We start from the raw sequence: 25804 nt of genomic DNA, 5'->3' as shown, positions 1-25804 counted from the left end.
TGTGAGCTTAGGAATTCCACATACTTGTCAGGACCAGTGCTGCCTGTCAGACAGGTCACCCCTGGGGCAGGGCTATGGAGGAGGCCAGGCCTCCAGCCTACTTCTCAATGGCTGTTTGAAGACTTTTGTCTTCAGTGTGACACTCCCAAAGCCACACAGGTGCTTTCCAGGGGCCAGACCAGTGTGACTACTCCCTAACCCATCCCCCTAACCGCATGACCCAGATAAGAAGTCCACAGCTCACAGTAATGTAAAACCATTTAATTCTAAATCAAATCACTTTCACAACAGTGAAAATTAGCAACTGGTCAAGGTGTGCCACTGTACATGGTATCATTTTCTGTCTGTGGTTGGGACCTGGTCCTGATCCGCAAAGGCGGCAGGAGTAATGGAGACTAAGAACATAGAAAACACACACAAAAGAAAGGAAAACGGCCTTGGCGGGGAGGGGCGGGGGAGGCGGGGGGGGGGGGAGGCGGGGGGCGGGGTGAGCCTGCAGAGGGGTTGTGGGAAGGGGGCTCCCTATCAGGGCTGGGCCAGCAGTCCCAAATCAGCTCTCCTGCCCCAGCTCCTGGCAGAGGATGAGTGGGGACCTAGAAGATTAAAAATCAAAGGGCAGGTAGCCAACCTGGCTTTGCCAACAGGTTCCTGGGATACCTTTGCCGGTAGAGCTCATCTGGGCTCACTTCCTTTAAGAGTCCAAGTGATTATACTTTTGCTTGGAGAGCTTTCCTGACTCACTCCATTTCATTCAAGAGTCCAAGTGATTCATCTTCCTACCCACATCCCTTCTTTAACCTTTCTTCTGGAAACCCATTTCTGTTGGGCCCAATAGATTGACGTCCTCTCCCCCACCACTAGGTGGAGGCACTGCACTGAGGGATCCCACCGGCCCTCTCCAGCTAAGAAACTCTAGGGGCACCTTCCACTTTGGGGATTTCTAGGTGATAAAAAGAGCACTATTGAGCGGGTGCCCCCAAGATATTTAAAATCCATGAGGCACACTGTAAAGCTGGTGGCTTATTCTTATCAAATGGATTCAGCAAATGAACCACTTATTCAATACTTATATTTTGTCTTTTAACACTGAACTCTGGCATTGACAGGTTACAAGGAGAAAGGGATGGGGGGCTATGGAGTGGGAAAGAGGGCTTCCCCATCTTGGATAAGGTCCTGGTTTCCATATGCTATGCAGAGCCGTATCTGGGGGAAAACATTAGGTGGGGCTTCCTACCCCTTGTTGGCTATTGCTGGAGGGAAGCCAGGAGCACGGTGGCCCGGTGATGAGAGAGGCCCCTGAGGAAGGCCATCTCCTCCCAGCCTTGGGGTCTCTGGAAGAGACTGGATTTCTAGGAAGAGGCCTGACAGACTATTCCACCAAGTGAACTCTCTTCTTGCCTGGCACCACACTCCCTCCATCAGCTGCGGAGAAAGAAGCTTGTGAAGTTGAAGGACAACTCAAGAGCTTTCATGATTTCCACAGAAAGGCCACACCATGGACCACTGTGTGAACTCTCCAGGCCCCCTTCCCGACTTTAACAAATCACCGGACTGCCTGCTCTGGAGTCACAGGCTTCCCTGGTTTTAGCACATATTCAAGAAGGTGTCCACCAATCCGTATCAAAATTAGGGTCTTCCCCCTTCCTGCCTCTTCATTAAGGACAATTTGGCGGGTGGTCTTCAGCATGCAGCTGGGCTGACTTGACAAACCCCATTGCCTTCGGGCAGGTCTGGGAGGAGATGCACGGGGAGCTTCTGCAGCCTTGGGGACAGGGCGGCTGTGCGGCTGTTCCTGCATCAGAGCTCTGAATCCCGCTGCAGTCCCAACTGCAGGTCTGTCCTCAGCACAGCAGCAGTGGAGGCTGTGTGCCCTCTGGCAGAGAGGAGCATGTGTGTGGTTTTGGGGGGAAAGGTGATGAGAAATCTGTGAGTGAAGACACGTCTCCCAGGATGATCTATGCCAAAAAACAAGGAGGTCATTCAAGCCACTCTCTGGGGCCAAAGACGCCGAGTATGGCCAGAGCCAATAAAAGGTCTTTGGGTCTCTGGTGAATCCATGATGCGCCTCCAGCTTCAGCTGCTGCAATTAGGATCTTTATGGGACGGCAAGTTCTTGCATCTCTGCTGAGGAGGGAGAGGAAGGAGGAAATAGGGCAGAGCAGCATTGAGATCTGGAAGGGGAGCCTCTCTGTATGAGGACCCCCCCTGACCTCAGAGGCCATTTACTAGTAACAAGGGGTATTTAATGAGACGAAAGGAAGTTTCCACAATTAACATTGGGTTCATCCCTTTGTTCTTATCAGATTAAACTCAGGTGAAGTTGTACCCCCGGTTTCTCTCTTCTGCCTCTTCCCTGTGCAGAGTCAGGAGCTACTGAGCTGGCTGGAATAGGATTTCATGTTGTAACCCATGAGAGACGACTCAGTGCCAAGGCCTGAGGTTACAGCAGAGTGTTTATGGCAGTGGCCACACTCCAGGGTTCTTGACAACAGTCTTGAGTCCTAAAGCTCTGATGGAGAAGCAAGATTCCTTGATGTGTTACTGACCCCACCGATTCCAGGGCTCACGATTATCCAGGAAGCCAAACCTCAAGAGTGGGGGTGGTGTGGCACCAGTCCAGAGGCCCTGCCATGGATGCAGGCCGGGAGCCCAGCATTAGGCAATTAGGAGCCAGAACATGATCACCAGGGCCACAAACAGGAAGAGGCGTGACAGGAACTGCTCATCCACGTACTGGGGCGTTCCGGGGACAGCTGGAGACAGGAGGGAGAAGAGGCTGTTAGCACGCTGCAGCTGTGCCCACTGCCCATTTGGGACAGGAGTCGAGAAGCATCAACCTTCATCTCTTTACAACAAAATCCTGCACACTAAAAAGACTTCCAAACCCCAAATAACATCAGGCAAGACAAAACTGGAATTATGAAAATATGTGTAATAATATAACAATAGGGACAAGATCTCCAATGTACCCTAAGAGGGTTTGGCCTATAGGCGCAAATAAGTGGGGAAACTCTTAGAGGGAATAATAGAAGGAGAGCTACGTTTGTTAAGCACCTTCTGTGTGCTCAGTGTTTGCACACACGTTATTGCTTGGTGAGTACTATTCCCATTTTCTATAGGAAGAAATCAAAGTCGGAGGTGAACACACTACAGAACACAGATGATGTGGTATACAACTGTGCACCTGATACCTATAATTTTATTAACCAATGTCACCCCAATAAATTCAATTAAAAAAAGAAGAAACCGAAGCACTGCCTCCCGAGTCATGGAGTCTCTAGATCAGGCGTCCTCTAACTTCGGCCCGCGGGCCACATGCGGGTGTTTTTGCCGTTTTGTTTTTTTACTTCAAAATAAGATATGTGCAGTGTGCATAGGAATTTGTTCATAGTTTTTTTTAAACTATAGTCCGGCCCTCCGACGGTCTGAGGGACAGTGAACTGGCCCCGTTTAAAAAGTTTGAGGACCCCTGCCTAGATTCTGGCACTGCTGAACCGGAGGGTCTCAGAGAGCCCCGCATGGAGGGCCTTCCTTTTCCAGAGAGCTAGGGCCCAGACAGGCAAATGACCCGTTTCCCTCACCGCCTAGCAAACCAGGGGTAGCAGTGGCTGAGGACTTGGGCTTCCCTCCTCGCTGCTTTGAGAAAAGCTATGTGCCGCTCCCTGTCCTGACTATCAGAGAAAGAGTTAGGAGCGCCTCCACCCCAATGGGCAAGCGGTATCGCGATCAGAGAAAACTGTCTGCTTGTGGCAGGAGGATAGAGAGACCCAGAGTCCAGCCTGTCTTCCTGGGGAACCCGAGGTGAACCTTGGACCAGGCTGGAAGGAAGCAAGCTACCAGGCAGGCTCCTGCTGCCTTCACGGGGCCCTGCCCTTCCGGGTCTCCTTCCTCATGGTCTCTTGGTGCTGTACTCTTCTCCAATGAGGTGCTCTGATGGACTCATGCAGGCAGGCAGGCAGTCAACAAAGACTCAGTGGTTGCCTGCTAGGCACCAGGGTGAGGGCAGGGGACAACTGGGATGGCCCAGGAGTGGTTACTGTCCCTAGAGCATAAGCTCCTGGCCAGGAAGTATGCACTGGAGGCAGAAAAGTAGCAGCAGGTGGCAGACATAGGCATAGTTCCCAAAGGGCGGGGGTTTGGGACCAGCCCATGTGTGTCCCGGGGGAAACTGGACAGAGATGCCAGAGAACAGAGAGGCCCTGACCCCTTGTGGGTCACACACTGCCCTTTCCAGCCCCCAAAGGTCAAAGTGAGGATGGGGTACGTGTGCAGAACTAGGCTTTTCTTCAGCTGGGTATGGTTTATACCTTTTCCTTTTATGGGCACGGGGTACATCTTGGGAAACATTACTAAGTATTTTCTGATTTGTAAAATGGAGCTAATTGCACATCTGTCCCAAGGATTCTCATGAGGATTCTGAATTTATAACAGAAAGCACTTTGAACATGCCTGATACTTGCTAAGTATGCATTATCATTAGCATCTACCAGTAATCGGGAAAGAGTTTAGCACATTTTGCAGGCTGATTATAGTAACAAATATCTAACACCTATATACTGCTGGATTCTAGAGAGCCTGCAAGCAGGATTACCAAGGGAATAGGGTCTTACCTGGAGGAGGCCGCCCGTCATTTATGTTAAACGCTGTGGCAAATATCCCGAAGGGAAATGCCCCAATTCCAAAAGACATCTGGAAGCCGCCATCTCCAAATCCAAATCCTTGAAATCCCTGAGTAGAAGAAATGCAATTAAGAAGCAGAACAAGCAGGTCTCTCTTGCACCTGTTAAACACGTCACCTTACATGTGGCATCCACCTCTCCTCCCTACCCTCTGCCGCCTGTTTCCGGGGGGGGGGGGGGGGGGGGACAGCTTTTCCTATCTAGATCCCAAGGCAGAGGAATCTGGTGGCCCATGTAGCCTACAAGGAATCCCAGCTAAGATCTGAATGCCAGAAAGATCTGGCTCTACCCAAAGTAAAACTCTCTGCTGAAGCAAGTCAGGGTTCTTAGAGCTCCAGGTTCTTTCCCAGAGTCCCACGCTAGCCTGTAAAATTTTCTACATGCTTTATAACAGCAAAATTGGCAATAACCCTTATGCCAATAACAAGGGAACATCAGTACAAGCTACACATGCATATAATAACCATTCAACAAGTGTTCGTTGCTGTTACTATGTAATCTGGAGAAGAAACCCTCAATTTCTATTAAGATCCCTGACTCAATAATCACACTCCTGGGAATCCTAAGGAAATGCCATATTTCAAATGGGGGGAAAAGGGGGAAATGTGTCAAGTTCGTCACTATAGCATTATTTATAACAGCAAAACCTGGAAGAAACGAAAAGGTCCTTCAATGTGAAAACCTAAATTACAATGCATCAATATTCAATGAAATAAATAGAATAAAGAGGACACGACAGAGCATCACGGAATATATTGCCAAAATTAAAATTTAAGCAACAGAATGGTGACGACTACATAAAAAAAAACACACACACAGAGCATACAGATAAAAAAGGATGTGGAAATGCCCTAGATGGTTTGCTTCAGTGGATAGAGTGTCGGCCTGCGGACTGAATGGTCCCGGGTTAGATCCGGTCAAGGGCACATGCCTGGATTGCGGGTTCAATCCCCAATAGGGGGTGTGCAGGAAGCAGCCGATCAATGGTTTTCTCTCATCATTGATGTTTCTCTCTCTCTCTCCATCTCACTTCATCTCTGAAATCAATAAAAATATATATTTTTAAAAAAGATGTGGAAATAAAAAATACTTGTGTGATTCTAGAAGTATGAATAAATATTTTGCTAATGCCTAGTTTAAATGCACAAAATTTTTGAGCCAGTATTATCCCAGTAAAATAATCATGAACCTGCTCAAAAATCTATAAGTTCATCAGAATATTTTCAGGTTAGGGGAAAAAAAAGAAAAAGGAAACAGCTAAATGTCCAAAAGTGAATTAAATGAATTACATGAAGTCCATACATTGGAGCATTAAACAGCTACATAAAATATTACTGACATGTAAAATCTCAAGATATATCAATGAATATCTACCCCCCTTTGAGAATGTAAACTCCGTAAGGGCAAGATCTTTGCTATGTTCACTGATATATCACCAATGCCTAGAATGATGCCCAGCACACGCAAGGCACTTAGCATAAAATGAATGAAATTTTAAAAGAGGGTTACAAAACAGGAGCCAAATAGTAAATATATATATATATATATATATATATATATATATATATATATATGTATATATATATGTATATATATATGTATATATACACAAATCTATAAAACAAAACATACAGACATAAAAAGATCTATAAAATGTGTGTGTGTATATATATAATTATAGAAAAAAAATAGACCAAAATGTTTCCAGTGGTTATCTCTGGATGGTGGGATTATAAGCGATTTTTTCTCCCTTTTCCTTTCTGTATTCTACAAAATTTCCTTTACTTTTAATCAAGGAGGAAAAAGTATAGAGCCAACAGAGAAACTTCTAGAGCCATGCACTCATTTCTAGAAGCTTCCCCTAGACTTTTCCTCACCCCTCTGTTCTCCGGCTCTGGCCTCTGGCCTTGAGGACGGGGCGGGGTCTTCTCTCTGAAACAGAAACGGTGCAGATAGGTTTATTACATAACGCTTTGAGCTGCTCCCAGGTGAAGTGGGAGTTCTTCACCAGGGCCCCACCCCCTTCCTGCCTGGCACGCGTACCTATGCCAAGATAAACCAAACACTAAATAACTCTTTGTTCTACCTGCAGTTGTTCTCTACCTATGGAAAACCAAGGAGAAAATCAGCTTGTTTATAAGATGCTCAGCAGACTGCACTGAGCCTACTCCTCTCACAGACAGCATGACCCAGAATGCCGGCCAGACACCTAGCCCTGGCCGGTGTGATAAGGGGTCATGGAAATAAAAAAATCCCAAATCCACACGGAAACAGGGAGTGGCCTGTCAGCAGAGAGGGCTGAGCTTCATGGTCTCTCTGATCTGCCTGTTAACTTCAGCTTCACCACCCACTCCTCTGGGGCATGTCCTCGACTCTATTTTGCCTCTGGGTCCCAGCCTCTTCCATCACGCGTCCCACCAATACCGGACTGAGGACTTGTTCCCCATTAAGCACAAGGTAGGTTGTTACCAGTATTACTGACACTGAGACTGAAGACAGACCCTACTCTTGAAGTGTGCATGGTTTAAAGGGGGCTCCCACCAATCACCACACAGAGTGGGAAGGGACTTCTTTATAGAGGTCTGAACCCAGTGGGGTGGGAGCATGGGTGAGAGTAACTAATGTGGGGAGTAAGTGCCATTTCACGGAGGTAACTTTAGGGCTGCTCATTCCAGACGGGCAGGAGTTTACGTGAGGAGGAGGAGGGGTTGAACTGGGGCGGGCAGAAGAGGCAAAGGAACAACAAATACAAAGGCTCATGAATGTGAAAGGGTAAGACCCTTTAAGAGAAGCCCAATGTGTCTGGCCACTGGGTGTGCTGGGGAATTTAGGGGTGTGTGTGTGTGTGTGTGTGTGTGTGTACGCGCCACATCACAAAGGGCTCTCAGTACTTGTCTGGAGAATGCCAGACCCACCCACACCTTCATTTCCAGAAATTTCAACTCCACAAGCCTCCCAGGCCCCGCCCCTCCCTCCCCCTATATTTTATGCATCATGGCTACAGCAAGCCACCTCCTTGCAGACTCCTGCTGGGACCTTGCACTTTGCACACTTGCAATTGTGATGTCTTGTGCACCGAGTACACTGCCTGCCCCCGGCAGACGCTCAGTGGCTATCTGCACTGTAGCTCTGCAAGCGGCAACCTGGCTCCCTTCCCCTCCTGGCTAACTTCCATCTGCACTCCAGCTGCCCCAGAACTGAGGGTCGGCAAGCACTAAGTAAAGAGAGGGGGGAGTCGGTGCTGAACGGAAAGGAATTCATGTCCAAAGGGGAAGAGTGGGGGTGAGAGGTGCTCCAAGGCCTCACCTGGGGTCCTGCTGCCCAGTGCTGCCCCGGCCGTAGAGGGGGATGACCTTGTCTCGGCTGATCCCAGCTTTGCAGACTGGACACACCTGTCTGTTAGGTCTGGTCTCCAACCACTGCAAGCAGGAGAGGAAAATGCGTTATATAAACGTGAATCTAGGACTGCAGGGCCAAGGAAAAGGCAGTGTTTAATGGTTGTATATCTTATTTCCTTTATCTTACTGTCAAAAGCTCCAAAACTTATGAATACTGTGCTCTTTATAAATTTATAGCGGACACGGTTCACCAGGTTCCACTGGGATCAGAATGCACAACCTGAGCTTAGCAGGTAAGTTCCCCCTACCTTCTCCCATCCAGGCTCTGAGGCTCTAACAGTCCGGAACTTCTGTTCTCCCCCCACATTCCTAAGCCCCCTACCAGTGTGGGCTCCACTGACAACTGTGGAGGCAGGCAGCTGGCAGTGCTTACTCACAGTCCGTTGTGAACGCCAGGCCTGGGTCTTGGTGAGTACTTACTACCTGGTTTTCATAATTATCTAAAGCTGGGAAAACAGACTTCCTTCCTGTCACCATAGCTCTCTGTTGAGACCAAAGTGTTTTCTCCTTCCTAACATTTTCAAGACCTTAAAGGGCAGGGGGAAGGTTGATATGATAGGAGACACTTTCTAGAGGCAAAATCTCAAAAAGAAAAAATTAACATACTATCAAATCCAACCCCGTTTTCAGATGAGGAATTGAGACCCCGAGAGGAAGTGGCCTGCGAAGGCCTCAAAGGCCACTGGCAGCAGTCAGGACCCCGCCCCGGGTACCACACTGATCCCTGTTTCATCAAGTGCCTGTCAGCGGGCAGGTGTCTAATGGGGGCTGAGGGAAAGCCAGCAAATGAGCCCACAAGCAGGGGAGATTGCAGTTTCTGACAGCAGTCTCCTGAGACTAGGGGTGTCTTGTGCAACCACAGCTGATGAAAGACAAAGTAAAATGAAATGCACCTTACCTGATGTAAACACGGCCAACTGTCAGAGTCCCCAGGGCAACAGCCATCAAGGAGAAAAGAGAGGGGGAAGGAAGAGAAAATGTTTTCATTAGCAGAAAATCGAGGCAGGAGCAGAAAAATGGGGAAAGTGGGTAGAAGTGTGGGGCACTGCCAGCCCCTGAGCAGGGGACTCACTGGTGCCAGAGATGAGAAAAGCCTGGCTACAAACACGGGAAAATGAAGCGATGGAGTCAAGACGCCATCTCCACCCTGGGACCCTACTCCTTGTGAAGACGCCCACTGTCAGACCATCCCAGACCCAGCTTCTCTACAAGTCAAACTCGGAGGGGTTTCGGCCTCTAAAAGAATCCAGTAAAAGCTAAGGAACCCAGCCCTGAGCAGTGTGGCTCAATGGTTTGGAGCATCATCCCATATACCAAATGACTGCGGGTTTGATTCCTGGTTAGGGCACACACCCAGGTTTTAAGTTCAAAACCTGGTCAGGGCATATAGGAGGCAACTGCTCCGTTTCTCTCTCACATTGATGTTTCTCTCTCTCTTTCCCTTTCCCTCTCTCTAAAATTAATTAAAATATATACCTTTGGGTGAGGATTAAAAAAAAGCTAGGTCCCTCTGTGTAGAAAAACTCATAGGAACATTCTCATGCTCTCATTCACACATGCATGTACACACGTAATATTTTGGACTCAATTTCAGTGGATTCATAGCCTCCTCAGACTCAAAAGGAACGTGTGGATCTAGATCCAGTTTAACAACATTTCAGGCTGTCCTCAGCCTTGAGAGCTCGGCCGGCAGTAAGTAGCTTCAAGTTCAGGTCTACTATTAAAAACATCTTTAAGTAACAAGAAGGGTGGGGCTACCTTCAGCTTAGTGAGCTACACTACAGAGGTTCTTGCCCAACCTCTCATTTTCCAAATGAGGAAACCAAGCTCAGAAATATTAAATAATATTAAATGACTTGCCTAAAGCAAAGGGCTTAAAAATAAGTTCCTGACTTCCAGTTTACTGTCCCTCTATCACCCAGCCCTGGGTGCAAAAAAAAAAGACATTTACAGAATTGAAGGAAAAGTCCCTCTAACTCCAGATTTTTAACTTTTCTCTCTCTCTTGATTCACTCATTCAAGTAACAAATGTCAATTGCACACCTACATGTCAGGACAGTGGAAAATATGGATATGATTTCTGCTTCTCAAATACCACGTTTCTTCTACCTGAGTAAAATTTAGACTCAGAGGATAATTCCTTTCCCAATTTCTGAAACACAGGTTAGCCTCACAATCCAGATACACAATCTCCCTGGACATAACGGACACTGACATCTGTCTCCAGCATTAATCTTGCATTGTCACTCCAAACTGGGCCTGGGGCACCCTAAATCATGGCAGATCTCCACTGGCAATTTCCCACAAAGGCTGTGGGGAGAAGTGGAGGTAACTTCTCCTCTGGGGAAAATGAGAGTATAACAATGATGATGATTACTCCCATTTATAAAGCAACTACTGTGTGCCAGCCTGTGGCTGGAGAGCTTTGCATTTGTTAATATCACTAGATGGTCACACTAACCTTTGAGGAAGTGCGATTATCTCCATTTTACAGATAAGGAAACTGAGGCACAGAGAGGGTAGCAGATCTGTCCAGAGACAAACCACTCCAATAAGAAGCACAGGTTTCATTTTAGAGTCTGTGCTCTTGCCAATGATACCCTGACTTAATTCTTAAGATCTAAACATTGACCCAGATTCTCAGAGCCACGAGGGGCTTCTGGAACCATCGAGGCTGGAATGGACACTGACTCTGCCACTTCATTTTGATGGCTCCACAGTCCTTGCTCAAAACCATTGTACTATCCTGCCTCTTGGCTAACAAGCAAGTAGCAAGCAGTAAGTGCTCACTAAATGGGAGTGTTGCTACTTCAGAGATGGGGATACAGAGCCCGAGGGGGGGGGGAGGGGGGACTGGATTGGCCCTGGAGCTGGGATGAGAGCCCAGGTTGCCTGACTTTGGACCTGAGTACGTCAGGACCCAAAGTGTGTGGGAAACCTTCTCCAACTCTGTCCAGGGCTACGAGTGTTCCAAAACCGGCAGTGTGCGCTCTGGGGTGGCGGCACTGACCAGAAGAGGTGGCCGCACAGGCTGATGACGGCATCCTTGGCTGTGTCCAGGCAGATGTTGCACTCGAAGGTGCTGTCCTGCCCTCCGCTTTCGCCAGCACCATTGCTGCTACCGCTGGGTCCCCCGGCACTGGAGTTCTCAGGGGACGCAGAGGCTGAGGGCCCCTTGCTTGCCATCCTTGGCTGTCAGCAAACTCTGCAGTGAAGACGCTCCCAGGAAAATCCTGAAAGGCAGAGAGCCCTTGGTTGCCCATTTCTGCAGCTCACCCCCTCACCTCCATGCCAACCCCCCCCATCTTCTCTCAGTTCCAGATGTTCAGATTAGGACTGAACCCCGAGCAGACTTCCCAGGAGCTGCAGAGGATGATAGTCGTGGGGCACTACCCACACATCAATGACTCAGAAACTTTCAATGAACACGGCCCAGAATCTACCACCAAATAACACAGCCGCACCAACAGAGCAGCTTCCGATGACTCCACAGGAACTGGTCTCCCTGTCCCTGCGTTCTCCCAGGATAACCACCCAGCCGATAAACACACGCTCAGTCACACTCAACACTCGCAGGCTGTCCCCTAACTTTGGACAGCCTCTGTATTGGCAGGGGCGTCTGCTCAGGCCAGAAGGATTGTGACTGGCATGTGCCAGAATATAAAGAAAACCCTGTAACCCTGAAAGATGAGGACGCTAGGAAGGACCAGACAGGTCACCTGGTCCAGTGCCTTCCACACTGCCATCTTTGCAGTCCGCCTTCTGCCAGGTTAGAATATCATCTACCTCCGTGGTCGGCAAACTGCGGCTCGCGAGCCACATGCGGCTCTTTGGCCCCTTGAGTGTGGCTCTTCCACAAAATACCATGGCCTGGGCGAGTCTATTTTGAAGAAGTGGCGTTAGAAGAAGCTTAAGTTTAAAAAACTTGGCTCTCAAAAGAAATTTCAATCGTTGTACTGTTGATATTTGGCTCTGTTGGTTAATGAGTTTGCCGACCACTGACCTACCTTATTTCATCTAAATCTACCAACTCAATACCTTTAAAGAGGAGGCTTATGACGCGGCTGAAAATAGAAAACCAGTGTTGCTTACCGTAAGTGACAAATAAATGTAAGTATAATGAAGGGAAATCTTTTGTCCTCATACCACCGGAAACCATTTGGCGCGCACACACCATGCTTTGGGCAAACCTGGTCCAATCTTTTTAGGAAATTGTGGCTTGAGAACTCTCCGCAAACTGATTGATGTGGAGCTGAGACTGGGATCATGACACCCAGTTTGTACGCAAACCACTGGGCCACCACCGACCACGCTGGCCACCGAATGCTGGGAGAAAGAGCCCATGCTCATCACCTCTTCCAAATCAACGACCCCGCCAGGAAGTGAACAAGGACGATAAGACCGACCCCAAAGGATACTCAGACATTCTGGGTGCAGGCTGTGGAGAACCTGACCTGGCCACCCTCCCCACCTCAGCAAGTCCAAGGAGGACCCGCTAGCGGGCGAGCGCAGTCAGAGAACCGGAGGCTGGACGCTGGTTCCAGGGGATGGGTGGTTTGGGGAACCCCCTTCTCCTCTCTGGGCCACACTTTTCTCATCTGTAAATGGAGGCACCCTTTCCAGCCCCGACACTGTGCTGCTGAGGGTCCTCTTACCCACTCTCTCCAAGGAGACAGCCGCCACAACCTGAGACTCACCACTGGAGCGCCAGAAGGCCGCCCTGATTTCAGCTCCCGAAGTATGAGAAGGCAAACACCCAAAAGCCAGAGCCCTCTCAGACCACGCAGCCTCCGCACACCGCCAGCCAGGACTCCGGACTCACGAGTACCCCGCCCGACAGCAGCTCAGTGACTTGAGCGCGGAGAGGAAACCAGCTCACCGCCACTTTTTCACTCCGTTTCATCATTTTACGTGAGGTCCCAGAAGGGCAGCTAGCGGGCTGCCGGCAGCACCAGTGCCTCTGGCTCCAAGACCGTCCCCAGGACCCGGCGCTTCCTCCTCTCCTCACACGGCATGAAGCCTGCTTGGGAGGCCACATGGCCTTGCTTTGTCATTCCAGCTCAACTACCCGACACATGTATTTCTTTAAAACACACACACACACACACACACACACACACACACACACACACACACTTTTAAAATGAAAGATTTTTTTGCCCTAGCTGGTTTGGCTCAGTGGATAAGCTTCGGCCTGCGGACTGAAGGGTCCCGGGTTCGATTTTGGTTAAGGGCACATGCCTGGGTTGCGGGCTCAACCCCCAGTAGGGGGCGTGCAGGAGGCAGCCAATCCATAATTCTCTCTCATCATTGATGTTTCTATCTCTCTCTTCCTCTCCCTTCCTTTCTGAAATCAATAAAAAATATATTTAAATAAAAAATAAAAAGGATTTTGTGTGTACATATGCAGAAAGACAACCATAAAGTCAGGCTCCTGGATCAATCTTAAATGACAGTCTTCTTAAATGATGCAATAAGAAGTACACAGCTCCAACAATGACGCATTCTTGTCTTCAAAAAGGAAACAGACTTTAATAGAATCTTTAAATGAATTACCCATTTACAGAAAACGTGGGGCATAGATGCATGTGTTAAACAAATCCAAGAGGATGCAATCAGCAAATCCAGAATGTGGAACTTTTTACGGGGCAAATAACCTAAGTTCTCCAGAAAATAAAGAGCATGGGAGGGTGTGGAGATATATATAGACACTTGAGACATACCAACCACTAGCAGTGTGAGGGGCTCACTGGTATCAAATCAAACAAACCACTGCAAAAAGACATTTGTGCCCTAACCAGTTTGGCTCAGTGGATAGAATGTCGGCATTCAGAATGAAGGGTCCCAGGTTCGATTCCGGTCAAGGGCATGTACCTTGGTTGTGGGCACATCCCCAGTAGGGAGTGTGCAAGAGGCAGCTGATTAATGATTCTCTTTCATTGATGTTTCTAACTCTCTATCCCTCTTCCTTCCTCTCTGTAAAAATCAATAAAATATATATATATTTTAAAAGACATTTGTGAGATAACTGACAAAAAATAGATTTAACCTGGTTATTAGTTGATATTAGGAATTGTTAAATTTTGTTTAGTATGATAATGGTATTGTGTAATGTTTGTGAAAAATTCTCATCTCTGGAAACATACTAAGTATTAATGAAGAAATGATAAGATGTTTGAGATTTGCTTTAATCCCGGGGAAAAAGTGAAAGTGGAGAGAAAAGATTAAATAAGAACAGGAAAATTGATGGTTGTTGGAGTTTGATGATGAATGGGGATTCGCTTTTTTTTGGGGGGGGGGGGTTCGCTTTTTAAATTTATTTTTTAAATATACTTGTATTTATTTCAAAATATATACAAATTGTAGCCCTGGCTGGGTGGCTCAGTTGGCTGGAGCACTGTCCCATAAACCAAAAGGTTGCAAGTTCAATTCCTGGTCAGGGCACATACCTAGGTTGAGGGTGTGATCCCCGAGGCAACTGATCAAAGTTTCTCTCTCACACTGATATTTCTCCCTCTCTCTCTTCCTCTCTCTCTCTCTCTCTCTCTCTCAAACCAATAAACATATCCTCCAGTGAGGATAAACAAATAAAAAGAAGTTGTAAAATATGTGTATAATATTACACTTGCTACAACAAGAATGAATATAAATATTAGTAAATGTCTTGTCTTTATTTTTTCATGAATTCTTTCTCTTTAATCCCTCCACACACACACACCCCACAAATGGCAGCCTGCTCTCTATCTATGAGTCTGTCTCTATTTTGCTTGTTAGTTCAGTTTGTTCATTAGGTTCCAAATATGAGTGAAATAATAGTGAATGTCTTTAAATAACAAACTCTGAACAGGGATTATCTCATACCAGTGGGGGTTTAGAGGTAGCAACTTATACTTTATAAGTCCTCCCCATTTATAAAACTGACATTTTTACATGTATTCATTTTGAAACCAGACAAAGAGAACATGTTTTAAATTTTCCCCAATATTCCAGTTTTCCCCAATCTGAAAAGCTCTGACTTCCAGGCCTGGCTCCACCACTGACTAGCCATGTGGCTCAGGGTAGATACCTTGGTGGCTTCAATTGTTTTTCTCACCGGAAAAGTGAGGTGTCATGCCTCCTACGAGACTGCTAAGGGGGCCCTAGATAGCACAGGGACCTGAAGAGCCCACGAAGGTGGGAGGGGGCTGTTGCTGCCAGGGAGATGCACATACACGCCCCTTACTCTGGTCCACTGCCCTCTCTATTCCCTGGACCCAACAGAGCTCTGCATGGGGTGTGCTCCTACACATAAGGAGACAATCAGGGTTAAGGCAGATACCAGGTGGGCATGGTCAGGGGACAGGAACAGGTCAGCCCGGAGTCTGCAGGGAGGCCAGGCACTGGGACAGGCCTGCACGTCCCAACTCTAGGCAGCTCGCATCACTCTCATTCTAATTCTCAGGAGACTGATCACATGGACGAGATTCTAGAGTCTCATCCTGGTAGGCACTCAAATATTTGCTGAGTGGGTACAGGCATGCATGACTAGTCTTGGTCAACTCCCAGGCCAGCTGCTTACCCATCCCTGGAGCTTCCTCTCCTCACCTCCCTCCTACCCTAAAGCACAGGAACCTCACCACACCAGAGCAGCAGGGGAGAAATGAGCAGCCTTCCCTGGGGACTGTCCATGGAGCACCTGAAACCACAAAACGTGGCCACAGCCTGTTGGGCCCGGCAGGACTAGGACAGCGGCTCAGAGGACGGAGGGCCCTGGCTGGCTCAGGAAGTGGACGGAATAAAAGGGAAGCAGGCCTTGAGCAGCCTGAGCTGCCATCCTACTCCCATTCCTTCCTGGTCCCTGTGGAGCCTAAGGACGTGGACCTGACCACACAGCAATCTTGTTGTGGCTGGTTCTGTGCCCCCGTCCCACACACGACTAGTCTTCACTCCTGATTTGAATCCACTTTCTAGTTTTAAAAACACAGTCACATCTATTACCATTTCTGACCTTCACTCCATTTTACAGAGGAGGACATCAGCTGGGAGGTCCGAGGACTTGCCCAAGGCCAGGCCATCATACAGTGCCCAATCCAGACTTTCCCACACGATATCAGCACCCTTCTCACTCTTACACGTTCCCCCTTTAATAGCAGCTTTACAAAATTAAACACCTGGTTTTTGTTTTCCCTCGAATTCACTGTGCAATGCACATCACTCATCCACTTATGTATTCTACCAACAGAACTCTAGTACCAACTACATTCAAGGCCAAAGGTGGAGTGGGGTGGGAGTGGGGGTGGGGGTGGGGGTGAGGGGGGGTCACAAAGAAGAACAAGGCCAAGTTGAAGCTCTGAACTCCAGAACAGGAGTAAAGGAAGACACACAGATAATTACAAGAATCCTTAACAGGGGGCTCCATCAAACTTGCCTCTTTTTCCTAAATAAGGCACCTGCGCAGAGCTCTGGTCCCTAGATCCCCTCGGGGGTTTAAATAGAATCTGGACTGGATAGGGCCCAATAACCTGTGTCCCCCCCCCCCCCCCCCGCTTCCATTGGAACCCAGCTCTCAAACAGGGGATAACACTAGCAAAAGCAAAAGCAATCCAGCACAGCACAGAGTATGGGAGGGGCAGTAACCTCAGGGCCTGTCCTTAAGAATACATGACCCCTAACCTCAGACCTTGGGGACTATGAAGAGGTCAGATAAACTTGGGAGGTGGGGGACAGGTCTGCTGAGACCTCACACCACCCAGCACCTACCTAGTCCATCCAGGACAGAGCAGACCAACAATTTCACAGCTCGCTTTGAAAAGCATTCCTAACTTTGAGCTGTCCAGGGTGGCACATGTGGTACAGGACTAAGGCAGGGCTGCAGTGCTTCATGGTCCCTCAGGAATGCAGAGCCTGGAAGCTAAAGCGGTCCGGCGGACTGTCCCAGCATCCTCACTCCTATTACCTTCGCAGAGCTGGCCTGGCCCACTTCACAGGAACTGGGCGAGGGAGAGAAGGGAAGCCATGCACATCCCTGCCGGAGCCACTGGGGAACTCAACCTGGTGAAGCCATCTTCGGGTTCTAAGTGTACTGCAGACATTTACCATCTGCCTTCTCTGTCTCTTTAAGAATTCCTGGGTCAGGGTGGACAGAGGCATCTAGAACTGATAATCCCAGTTAGGAAGCTTAAAAATGTGGGTGATAAACAACTGGCATGATCTGAGAGGGGACCCAGCAGAGGTCTCATCCTGTTGGGCATGTGCTTGTTCACACATGCCAAGAACCGTGGTGCGCCTGAGCCTGTCTGCGCTGTTCATTAGGTGGCTGCTGGCCCACGTGCAGCAGAGACGGGACCTGCATTCCGAGAATGTCTGCATCACACTCACAGGAGGCTGCGGTGGGAAGAGATCTCAGTAAGCCGATCGGAACTTTGAAGACCCAGAAATGAGGCTCTAAAATGTTAGAGCCTAAATGGAGTTTAGGTCAACGCTGGCTCAGAGAGGCCTGGCCCGCAAATTTAGGCCCAAGGGCATGAATGGCCTTTCAGGCCCAGGAGGACAGAGCAGGCTCAGAAGACTGGCACCTTTTCCTTGGGGCTGCACGGGTCCTTTTCCCTGGTACTATCGAATCCCCCTACCTGTTCAACCAACCCCTCTCCTACCTTCCAAGATTTACTAAAGACCCTCTTGGCCCTGGCTGGTTTGGCTCAGTGGATAGAGCGTTGGCCTGCAGACTGAAGGGTCCCAGATTCGATTCCGGCCAAGGGCACATGCCTGGGTTGTGGGCTTGATCTCCAGTAGGGGATGTGCTGGAGGCAGCCGATCAATGATTCTCATCATTGATGTTTTGCTCTCTCTCTCTCTTCCTCTCCCTTCCTCTCTGAAATCAATAAGGAAATATATATATATATATATATATATATATATATATATATATATATTTTATTTTTTTTTAAAGACCATCTTGGCCAGGCATTCAGGATACAGAGATAACAGATTCAGTCTAAAGGGGGACGCAGACACGTAAACCAACAAAGCAGCCCCGTGTGCTGGCCACCGACAGAGATGTGTCGAGTATGTGAAGGCCCGGCATGCTGGGGAGGATGCAGACACAGCACACAGAACAAGTGGCTAATTCACTGTGTCAAGTTCAGTGTGGCTGGGGCCCAGGGCACATATGGAGGTGGGAGGACAGCAAGGGCCAGGACTCAGGAGGAAGAAAGGCCTCGTGCCCTTCACTTGGAGTGGGGTTTGGGGTCAGCTGTGCCTTCTTTTTCACATTTTCTTCCACCATCTCTGAACCAAAAGGGCTTTTTGTTTGTTTTCTGTTAAGCTCCAATGCTTTCTCTTAAAGCCTATCAGTTTGATAAGGAAGGGTGAAGTAGGATTTGAACTGCCCTGGCACAAGCATTTAAGGGTCATCTAAAGAGGCCGTCCTTTGTCATCCCTTATACCACTGTCTTATAATATTACTTCACTTTTTACTTGGGGCTTTTGTCCTTGAAAACTAGCATGCCACAGAAGAATTTGGTGGCTTTGCTTTCAGATCTCGGCTCTGCCACTTTGTGACTTCAGACAGTATTCTCTCCCTGAGCCTATACCTAACTCACATCCCCCTCCATCGCAAGGTCTCTCCCGGGGTACACTGGAGTATAGTGTTTCTTTATATTCCCCACAGAGCTATGCAATCAGCAGGTACTTGGTTAATTTGCTGAGTGGATGATTCACAACTTCCCTTTTTGACTGCGTATCGTTCCTTGAAGGCATAGTAGGTGAGACATCAGACTTGTGAATGAGGAAATCCAGAAGGGGACATACTTAGTTTGAGCTAGGCAAAGTCAGATTTCCCCCCAAAGTGTTAAAGTCAGGAGGCGCCTGTTATATTTATTACACTATGAATAACATAAACTAACACTGCTCAGTTCATTACATGAATTGTTTCATTTCATCTCTACAGCCCGCCTTTGAGGGAAACACCACCACACTATCGTCAGCATCCCTGGCTCAGAGTAGTTAGGTCATTGGCCCATGGTCACAGAGCCAGTCAGAGGCAAAGCTTCCCAACTCCCAAGCCAGTGTGCTGAACAGACAGTGCCTGAGCGATCTGTTCGTGTGTCTCTCTTCACACCTGGACCCACCTTCCAGGTGCTTTACTCAACACAGGTCCACACACCTCCAGAGCACCTCATAAATGTGTGTGGGTGGATGGATCTGATGCCCAGAAGTACTTAGAACCACACAACTCAATAGGAATCGATTTAGCCAACTAAGTTGTGGAAAATCAGTATCCTAAAAGAACAAGACATTCTTCAGTGATATTTTTTCAGAACTGGCAATGTTACATAACTACTTAAAAAAAAAACACACAAAAAAAATCTTCTTAAAGTATTTTGCCCCAAACTCTTAAACAAAGGAAAAGATCAGGGAAATCTGACAACCAGAAAAAGGTTTGAGTTTTCCCAAACTGGTACCTACCTCTATTAGAAATAACATTAATACAGAGAATTAATTATTCACTAAATTCACTTCCTCTAGTTAGATATTTCCTAGAGCCACAAACCCAATGCCTGACAAAGTAACTGTTTGACATACGTATGCCAATGAATGATGATTTGCCAATTTCAATTCAAACCAATATAATTGGTAAAATATTGTGTCAAAGAAAAGATCTTCGGACTGAGGAGATCCCGGTTAAGGGCCGTGAATCTCTAGTATCATACACTGAAAGGAACAATCTGGAACTAGAGGACCTAGCCTGACATTCAGCTCTGCTACTGGCTAAGCCAGGATCTTCACCTGCAAATGGGGTAACTGTGTCTGCCCTTGTTATGAGAACAGTTTCAAAATGAGAGGTTTGCTTTTGTTTCCATTGTCAGTAAATCCTTATTAATTCAGATTCTGTAAAATCTCTTTAGTTCAGATTTTATCTGAGATTGAGCTAACGACCTCGGACATACTTACAGTAAAGTATAAAAAGAAAATGAATAAGGTCAACAAGATTTAACCAAGTAAGGAGAAAACTTCCTAAGAGTTTAATAATCCAGCATGTCCTTGACAAATCAATAACCTCACTTCTCCTTCAATAGGGGATCCTGAGGAGAACCATCAGGGAGCGTATACCATAGGTAGACCAATTGTGGTTAAAAATAATAAAACCAAAATGACACCATTTTGAATAATCTTCAATATTGAATTTTACAAATGAAAATCAGGCTTGTGTCCAGAGCCACCTGATATTAATTGTTAGTGCAGTCTGGAAAACATTTAAAGAATGCCAATGATGAAAATAAATCAGACAAGCTTCCCTGCCCTCAAGGATTCTAGTCAGAATTTAACTGCTATTTTTAAAAAAAGCACCTCACACTGAGAAATGGCTCTGCAGGGATATTAAGAAAAAACAAGCACTTTTCCTGGGCTTTTGCCCAGAATCCACTCCCATATTCAGAGAGCTGTCCATCTTTAAAACCTCCCGCCATGTCTACACCACAAGATGCTTTTGACAAACAACTGGGAGTGTGGCTATTGAAGTCAGAGACTACACAGGAGTCCACGCGGTGACTGGTTCCAGGGTGGAATGGCCAGCTGGTCCCCTAGGCCATTTCCAAAGAAACAGGCATGGCTGCTGCTTCTGATCTCTGGGGTCCTTAGGCCAGCTGGGGTCCCAGGGCATCACCACTCAATGGTACTTTGCTCCCTCTGCTCAGTGAAATGAAGAGAAGACCCACGTCACCCTCCGCGGAGGTGAAGAGTACAAAAGCAGGGTCCGTGACAGCCATAGAGCGGTTAGGGCCACCTGAGAATTTTAAGTCAGAGCCACTTGGTCGCTTTTTCCCTACTTTGAAAACTACACTTCTGGCAATGATTTCTTGGATATGACACCAAAGGCACAGGCAACAAAAGAAAAAAAGAGACAAATGAGACTATGAAAATTAAACATTTTGTGCATCAAAAGACACTATCAGCAAAGTAAAAAGGCAACTCACAGAATGGAAGAAAAGATTTGCAAATCATATATCTGATGGATCAATATCCAGACTATATGGAGAATTTCTAAAATTCAACAACAAAAAATCCGATTCAAAAATGGGCGAAGGACTTAGATATTTCTCCAAAAACATATGAATGGCCAAAAACAACACGAAAAGATGCTGCTTAACATCACTATTAATCAGGTAAACACTAATCAAAACTACAAGATACCACTTCACATCCATGAGGATGGCTACTGATAGGGTTCCTGGACCTAATTTCAATGTTGGGGAAGGATCCCCCCACACCACAAACAATTTTTGGAACCAATAGGGGGTTCCACAAATTCAACTCACTTCTGACACTACCTGGAGACAATATCAGATCCCACAGGTTAAAGGTTCAGTCCTACCAGCCTGCCCTCCCACAGCATGGAGTCTTACATGTTTCTGACTAATAAGCTATGGACTGGAGGTTCCAATGACTGCCTCCAACTCCGAATGCCAACTGCAAGTCCAGGTTGTTACCTGTATTTCTAACCAATTAGCTACAAGCCAGATGTTCCAATGACCACTTTCCTGGCTTCAATTAACTTGCTAGACACACTCAAAAGAACTCAGGAAAACCATTTACTCACTAGATTACCACTTACTACAAAGACTGTTAAAGGATACAAGTCAGATGAAAACATACATAGGGCGAGGTCTCAAACAAAGGAGCGTCTGTCCTCCTGACTTGGGGCCTGGCTCAGGGCCCAGCACGGTGGCACCTGGAGGCATTCTGGTTCCAAAATGTGCAAGCTCTCCAAAAGAAGAAGGACCAATAAGTTGTCTTCCTGGGTTCTAGTGGAGACTTCATTAGTCATTGGCCATTAGCAAATGAACTCAATCTTCTGCCCCTCTCCCTTTCCTGGAGGTGGTAGGATAGGTGGGACTGAAAGTTCCAACCCAGTAATCACAAGGTTGGCTCCATGGGCAATCAGCTCACAGGAGCCTTCCAAAAGTCACCTCATTAACATAACAAAAGACACTCCATGCACCCCACCCAACCTCCTAAGGGTCTGGGGGAGTTGTGAGCCAGAAATTGTGGTAAAGACTAAATGTCTTATAAATCACAGTATCAAAGCTACTATTAAAACAAAACAAAACAGAAAATAACAAGTGTTGGTAAGGAGGTGGAGAAATTGGTGCCCTTGTGTACTTTTGGAGGGAATGTGAAATGGTACTGCTACCGTGAAAAACAGTATGGTGGTTCCTCAAAAAGATAAATATTGAATGATCATAGGATCCAGCAATTCCGCTTTTGGACATATATATACCAAAACGAATTGAAAGTGGGGCCTCAAAGGGATACTTGTGCACCCATGTTAATATCTGCATTATTCACAATAGCTAAAATGTGGAAGCAACCCAAATGCCCATCAATGAAAGAATGGGTAAGCAAAATGTGGTAGAAACATATATTTTAAAATATATTTTAAAAGTATTTTTTAAAAAAAGTATTAACAACATAAAAATAAAAATGCAAAAAACTATTCCCAGCTCCCAGGCCATACAAAAATAGACAGTTGGGGCGAAATTTGGACCACAGTCCATAGACTGCAAACTCCTGCTCTAGGTCAGAATTTGCCAATGTTTTCTTTAATTAAAAACAAAACAAAATTGCTTCACATCAATTAAGTTTGGCAACATAGATTAAACAAGGTTAAGCACATTTCTTTTTTTTAATATTTTTTTGTATTGATTTCAGAGAAGAAGAGATAGGGAGAGAGAGAAACATCAATGATAAGAATCATTGATCAGTTGCCTCCTGCACACCTCATACTGCAGATCAAGCCCACAACCTGGGCATGTGCCCTGACCAGGAATCTAACTGTGATCTCCTGATTCATAGGTCAATGCTCAACCACTGAGCTACCCATCCTTCATGGCAGGATGTTGCAGTGCCTTCAATGTGGTACTATAGAATGAGAAACTACCAAAAAGGGTGTGATATGAAACTTTTCCTAAACTTATTATTACCACAAAACATTTTTTTCAGAGGCATCTCTTCAGACTAGTGGCTTGAAAAAACACACTATATTAAATGCCAATTTGACACTTACTTAAAAAAGAAATTTTCACACTGAGAAGTTTTAAAAACACCACCACCAAGTTAAAATCATTTTACCCAGCATCTGGATAATATCTGAATAAGCATTTCACAATTTTTTTTTTTTAATTCTAGGAAACATACACAAGGCAGGAAGATAAACACAGGGAGTCTTGGCTGAAACCCAACCTTTTGGGGGTGGGAAGCATGTCAGCAGAATTGGGTCATAATATGGAATCTTTGTTCCATAGGACAATGTAAGCATTCTATCTGCTTTTGACAAAGCAATCTGCTTAGCTTTTTATAAATCCCAAAATAAGGCGCTTTGATGTTTGGCTAGAAAACTAAAGTTACACTAGAAGAACTATCTGCAGATTACCCATACGTGAAGATGAATTGAAGGACTGCTTTACATGTTACATGGAATGTTAGCTAACAGACTGCAAAAATCCTCTTGGTAGACACACCATCTATACAACACAGTGCTGGAGAGAGAGGCTTAAAGAGGGATTTATGTCCCAGGAAGAAAGACTGGCCTGAACAACCCCAAGGGACCCTTCTGGCTGAGACTCCTCAATTCTGTGATTCAAAGAGTTGACTGGCTTCTCCTGATCAAATACAAATTCTTCAGAGGCATTTCCAACGTGTTCTGAGAAAAGAAGCTACAAACCCATGGGGTGGGGACCCTGCTCGGTAATTCATTCAACAAACGTTTTGAAGGAGCCCTTATCAGATGAGCCATTCCAAAGTCCTTGAAATGCATGGTTCCCAGGAAAAGATTACATAAGATGCATTACATTCAGATTCCCTGGCCTCAGTTGCACAAGATGTAGGCTGGAAGTGTCAAGAAGAGGGCAGAAAAAAAAAAGTCAGCCAGCACCAGAAAGATTCAAAATAACTACTCAGAGTCAGACACTTTCAAGTTGGAAAGGAGCTACAGTGGATAGAGCTCAGTGGATAGAGCATCCGCCTATGGACTGAAGGGTCCCCAGGTTCGGTTCCCGGAAAGGGCACATGCTTGAGTTTCCGGCTTGAGGCAGCTGGTCAATGATTCTCTCTCATCACTGATGTTTCTATCTCTCTCTCCCTCTCACTTCCTCTCTGAAATCAATAATATACACACACACACACACACACACACACACTTAAAAATAATAAAATAAATACATAAAGTTGGAAAGGGCTGCCATTTGACACTTGCATACCTCCTCCAACAGGGAGTTCACTACCTTTGGAGCAATTCCATTCCTGGTCACCTTTGACCAGCATTACGTTCTTCTATTGCATCGAAATCTTGGCTTCCTGTAGAATCCACCTATTGGTCCTAGCTCTGTCCCTTCCAAATCCGAACATGATGTGGAAACCCTCTTTACCGTAACAACTTTGTCAGTTACTAAAGACAGTTCCCTTCCATTGCTCTCTTTTCGGGGACAAACATCCCAGTTCTTTCCAAGAGCCTGAACAGGCTCTAACTGCCTCAAAGCAAACCCAGTACCCACAGCAGGAAAGCACTTAGGGTCAGCGAGCTTCAAACATCAGCAGGCAGAGGACCCCCTAGGCATGCGTTCAAAGCGCAGTTTCCCAGGTTCCCACCCAGGTTGTAAATAGGAGGTCTTATTTCCAGTCCCCCTGGTTAAAGCCTGCATCCCCAGGGCATTTCAAAGCAGACGGTGTGAGAACGGTACTGGGAGAAACACTGCCCAGTTTTGCAAACGAGGAAACTGAGGCTCGGCACAGGGAAGGGATTTGGTCCAGAGCACACAGGTGGCTGTAGGCGGCGAAGTCTCGAACCCGGGTCCCTCACTCCCAAGCCCAAACTCTGTTCACCAAGCTTCCCGGCCTCGGCTTTTGCACTGGGGGCAAACTCATGAAAAGCACTAGGAGCGGCCTCGAGTGGGGGGGACAGAAAGAGTTGGAGTGAGTCCTTGCCAGAAAAGGGGAGCTCCTGGGGAGCCTTTTCCCTTTCGGGGCCTCAGTTTCCCCAAGTTGTAATTACGGGCCGGGAGACCACAACGCCGGCCCGACCTCTCTTCGGAAGCCAAGGGCCCCGGGCAGACCCAGGCGTGATGTCTCCGTGACCCTGGACTCAGGTGTCGCAGCCGGTGGGCCCCGTGAAGGAGGAACCCGGGCCCCCGCCTCTCAACCTCGACCGCCCCTACCTGCCCCCTGCTCCCCACCAGCCCCTCCGGTACGTACCGGCCGCTGCCCAGCTAAAGCCGCCGAGGCCGACCCAGCCTCTCCGTCCGTCGACCGCTCCGCCCAGTCAATCTCTACGAGGAGACCTCGGAACCCTCCTACGCGGACTCGGGTCACCTGACCTAGACCCGCCCCTTTCCGAGATACTTCCGGCCACAACCGGAAAGGGTTGGTCCCCTGCGCTGTCGTCCGGGCCCAGTCCCGGGCTCGAAGGTTCCGCCTGCGGGCCGGAAGCGGAGGAACAACCTAGGGGGCTCCCGAAAACTTGACGAAGACCTTCGGTCCGGGCAGGGGAACAACTTGTAGCACCAGAATGTAAGGATGATGGGAATCCGAGAGGCGGGAATATGTCAGAAGACACTGGAGCTAACTTGAAGGAGATCCCACTGGCCAAATCCGAGCAATTTGAGCATCAAAATCGGTAATGATAGTAATAGAGTTTAATGGAGCAGAATGGTAACCCATGAGTCTTTAAATAAAGAAGTGGAACCCTAGCGAGGG

General features: G+C 47.2%; 1 protein-coding gene across 1 annotated transcript; it reads right to left on the bottom strand.

Moving 5' to 3' along the window:
- Positions 1–265: 265 nt before the first annotated feature.
- On the bottom strand, positions 266–25426 carry RNF185 (ring finger protein 185). The gene is made up of 7 exons (XM_079763346.1): positions 25304–25426; positions 11088–11310; positions 8976–8994; positions 7986–8098; positions 6557–6611; positions 4611–4728; positions 266–2753 (listed from the first exon to the last, which is right to left on the bottom strand). Exons 2-7 carry the CDS (start codon positions 11261–11263, stop codon positions 2656–2658), a joined length of 579 nt encoding a protein of 192 aa, XP_079619472.1. The 5' UTR covers positions 11264–11310; positions 25304–25426; the 3' UTR covers positions 266–2655.
- Positions 25427–25804: the final 378 nt, after the last annotated feature.

Source organism: Cnephaeus nilssonii, assembly GCF_951640355.1.
Source record: "Cnephaeus nilssonii genome assembly, chromosome: 22".
NCBI classification, from domain to species: Eukaryota; Metazoa; Chordata; class Mammalia; order Chiroptera; family Vespertilionidae; genus Cnephaeus; species Cnephaeus nilssonii.
Note: the sequence above shows the minus strand (reverse complement) of the source record. Positions and strands in the feature narration are given on the sequence as shown.

Coding starts and splice junctions, on each gene's coding strand:
- RNF185 (XM_079763346.1), bottom strand. CDS start 11,263: ATGGCAAGCAAGGGGCCCTCAGCCTCTGCGTCCCCTGAGAACTCCAGT. Junction 6,612..7,985: donor ACTGGGCAGCAGGACCCCAG/GTGAGGCCTTGG, acceptor TTTCTGTTTCAG/AGAGAAGACCCCGCCCCGTC. Junction 4,729..6,556: donor CAGAGCCGGAGAACAGAGGG/GTGAGGAAAAGT, acceptor TCTTCTACTCAG/GGATTTCAAGGATTTGGATT.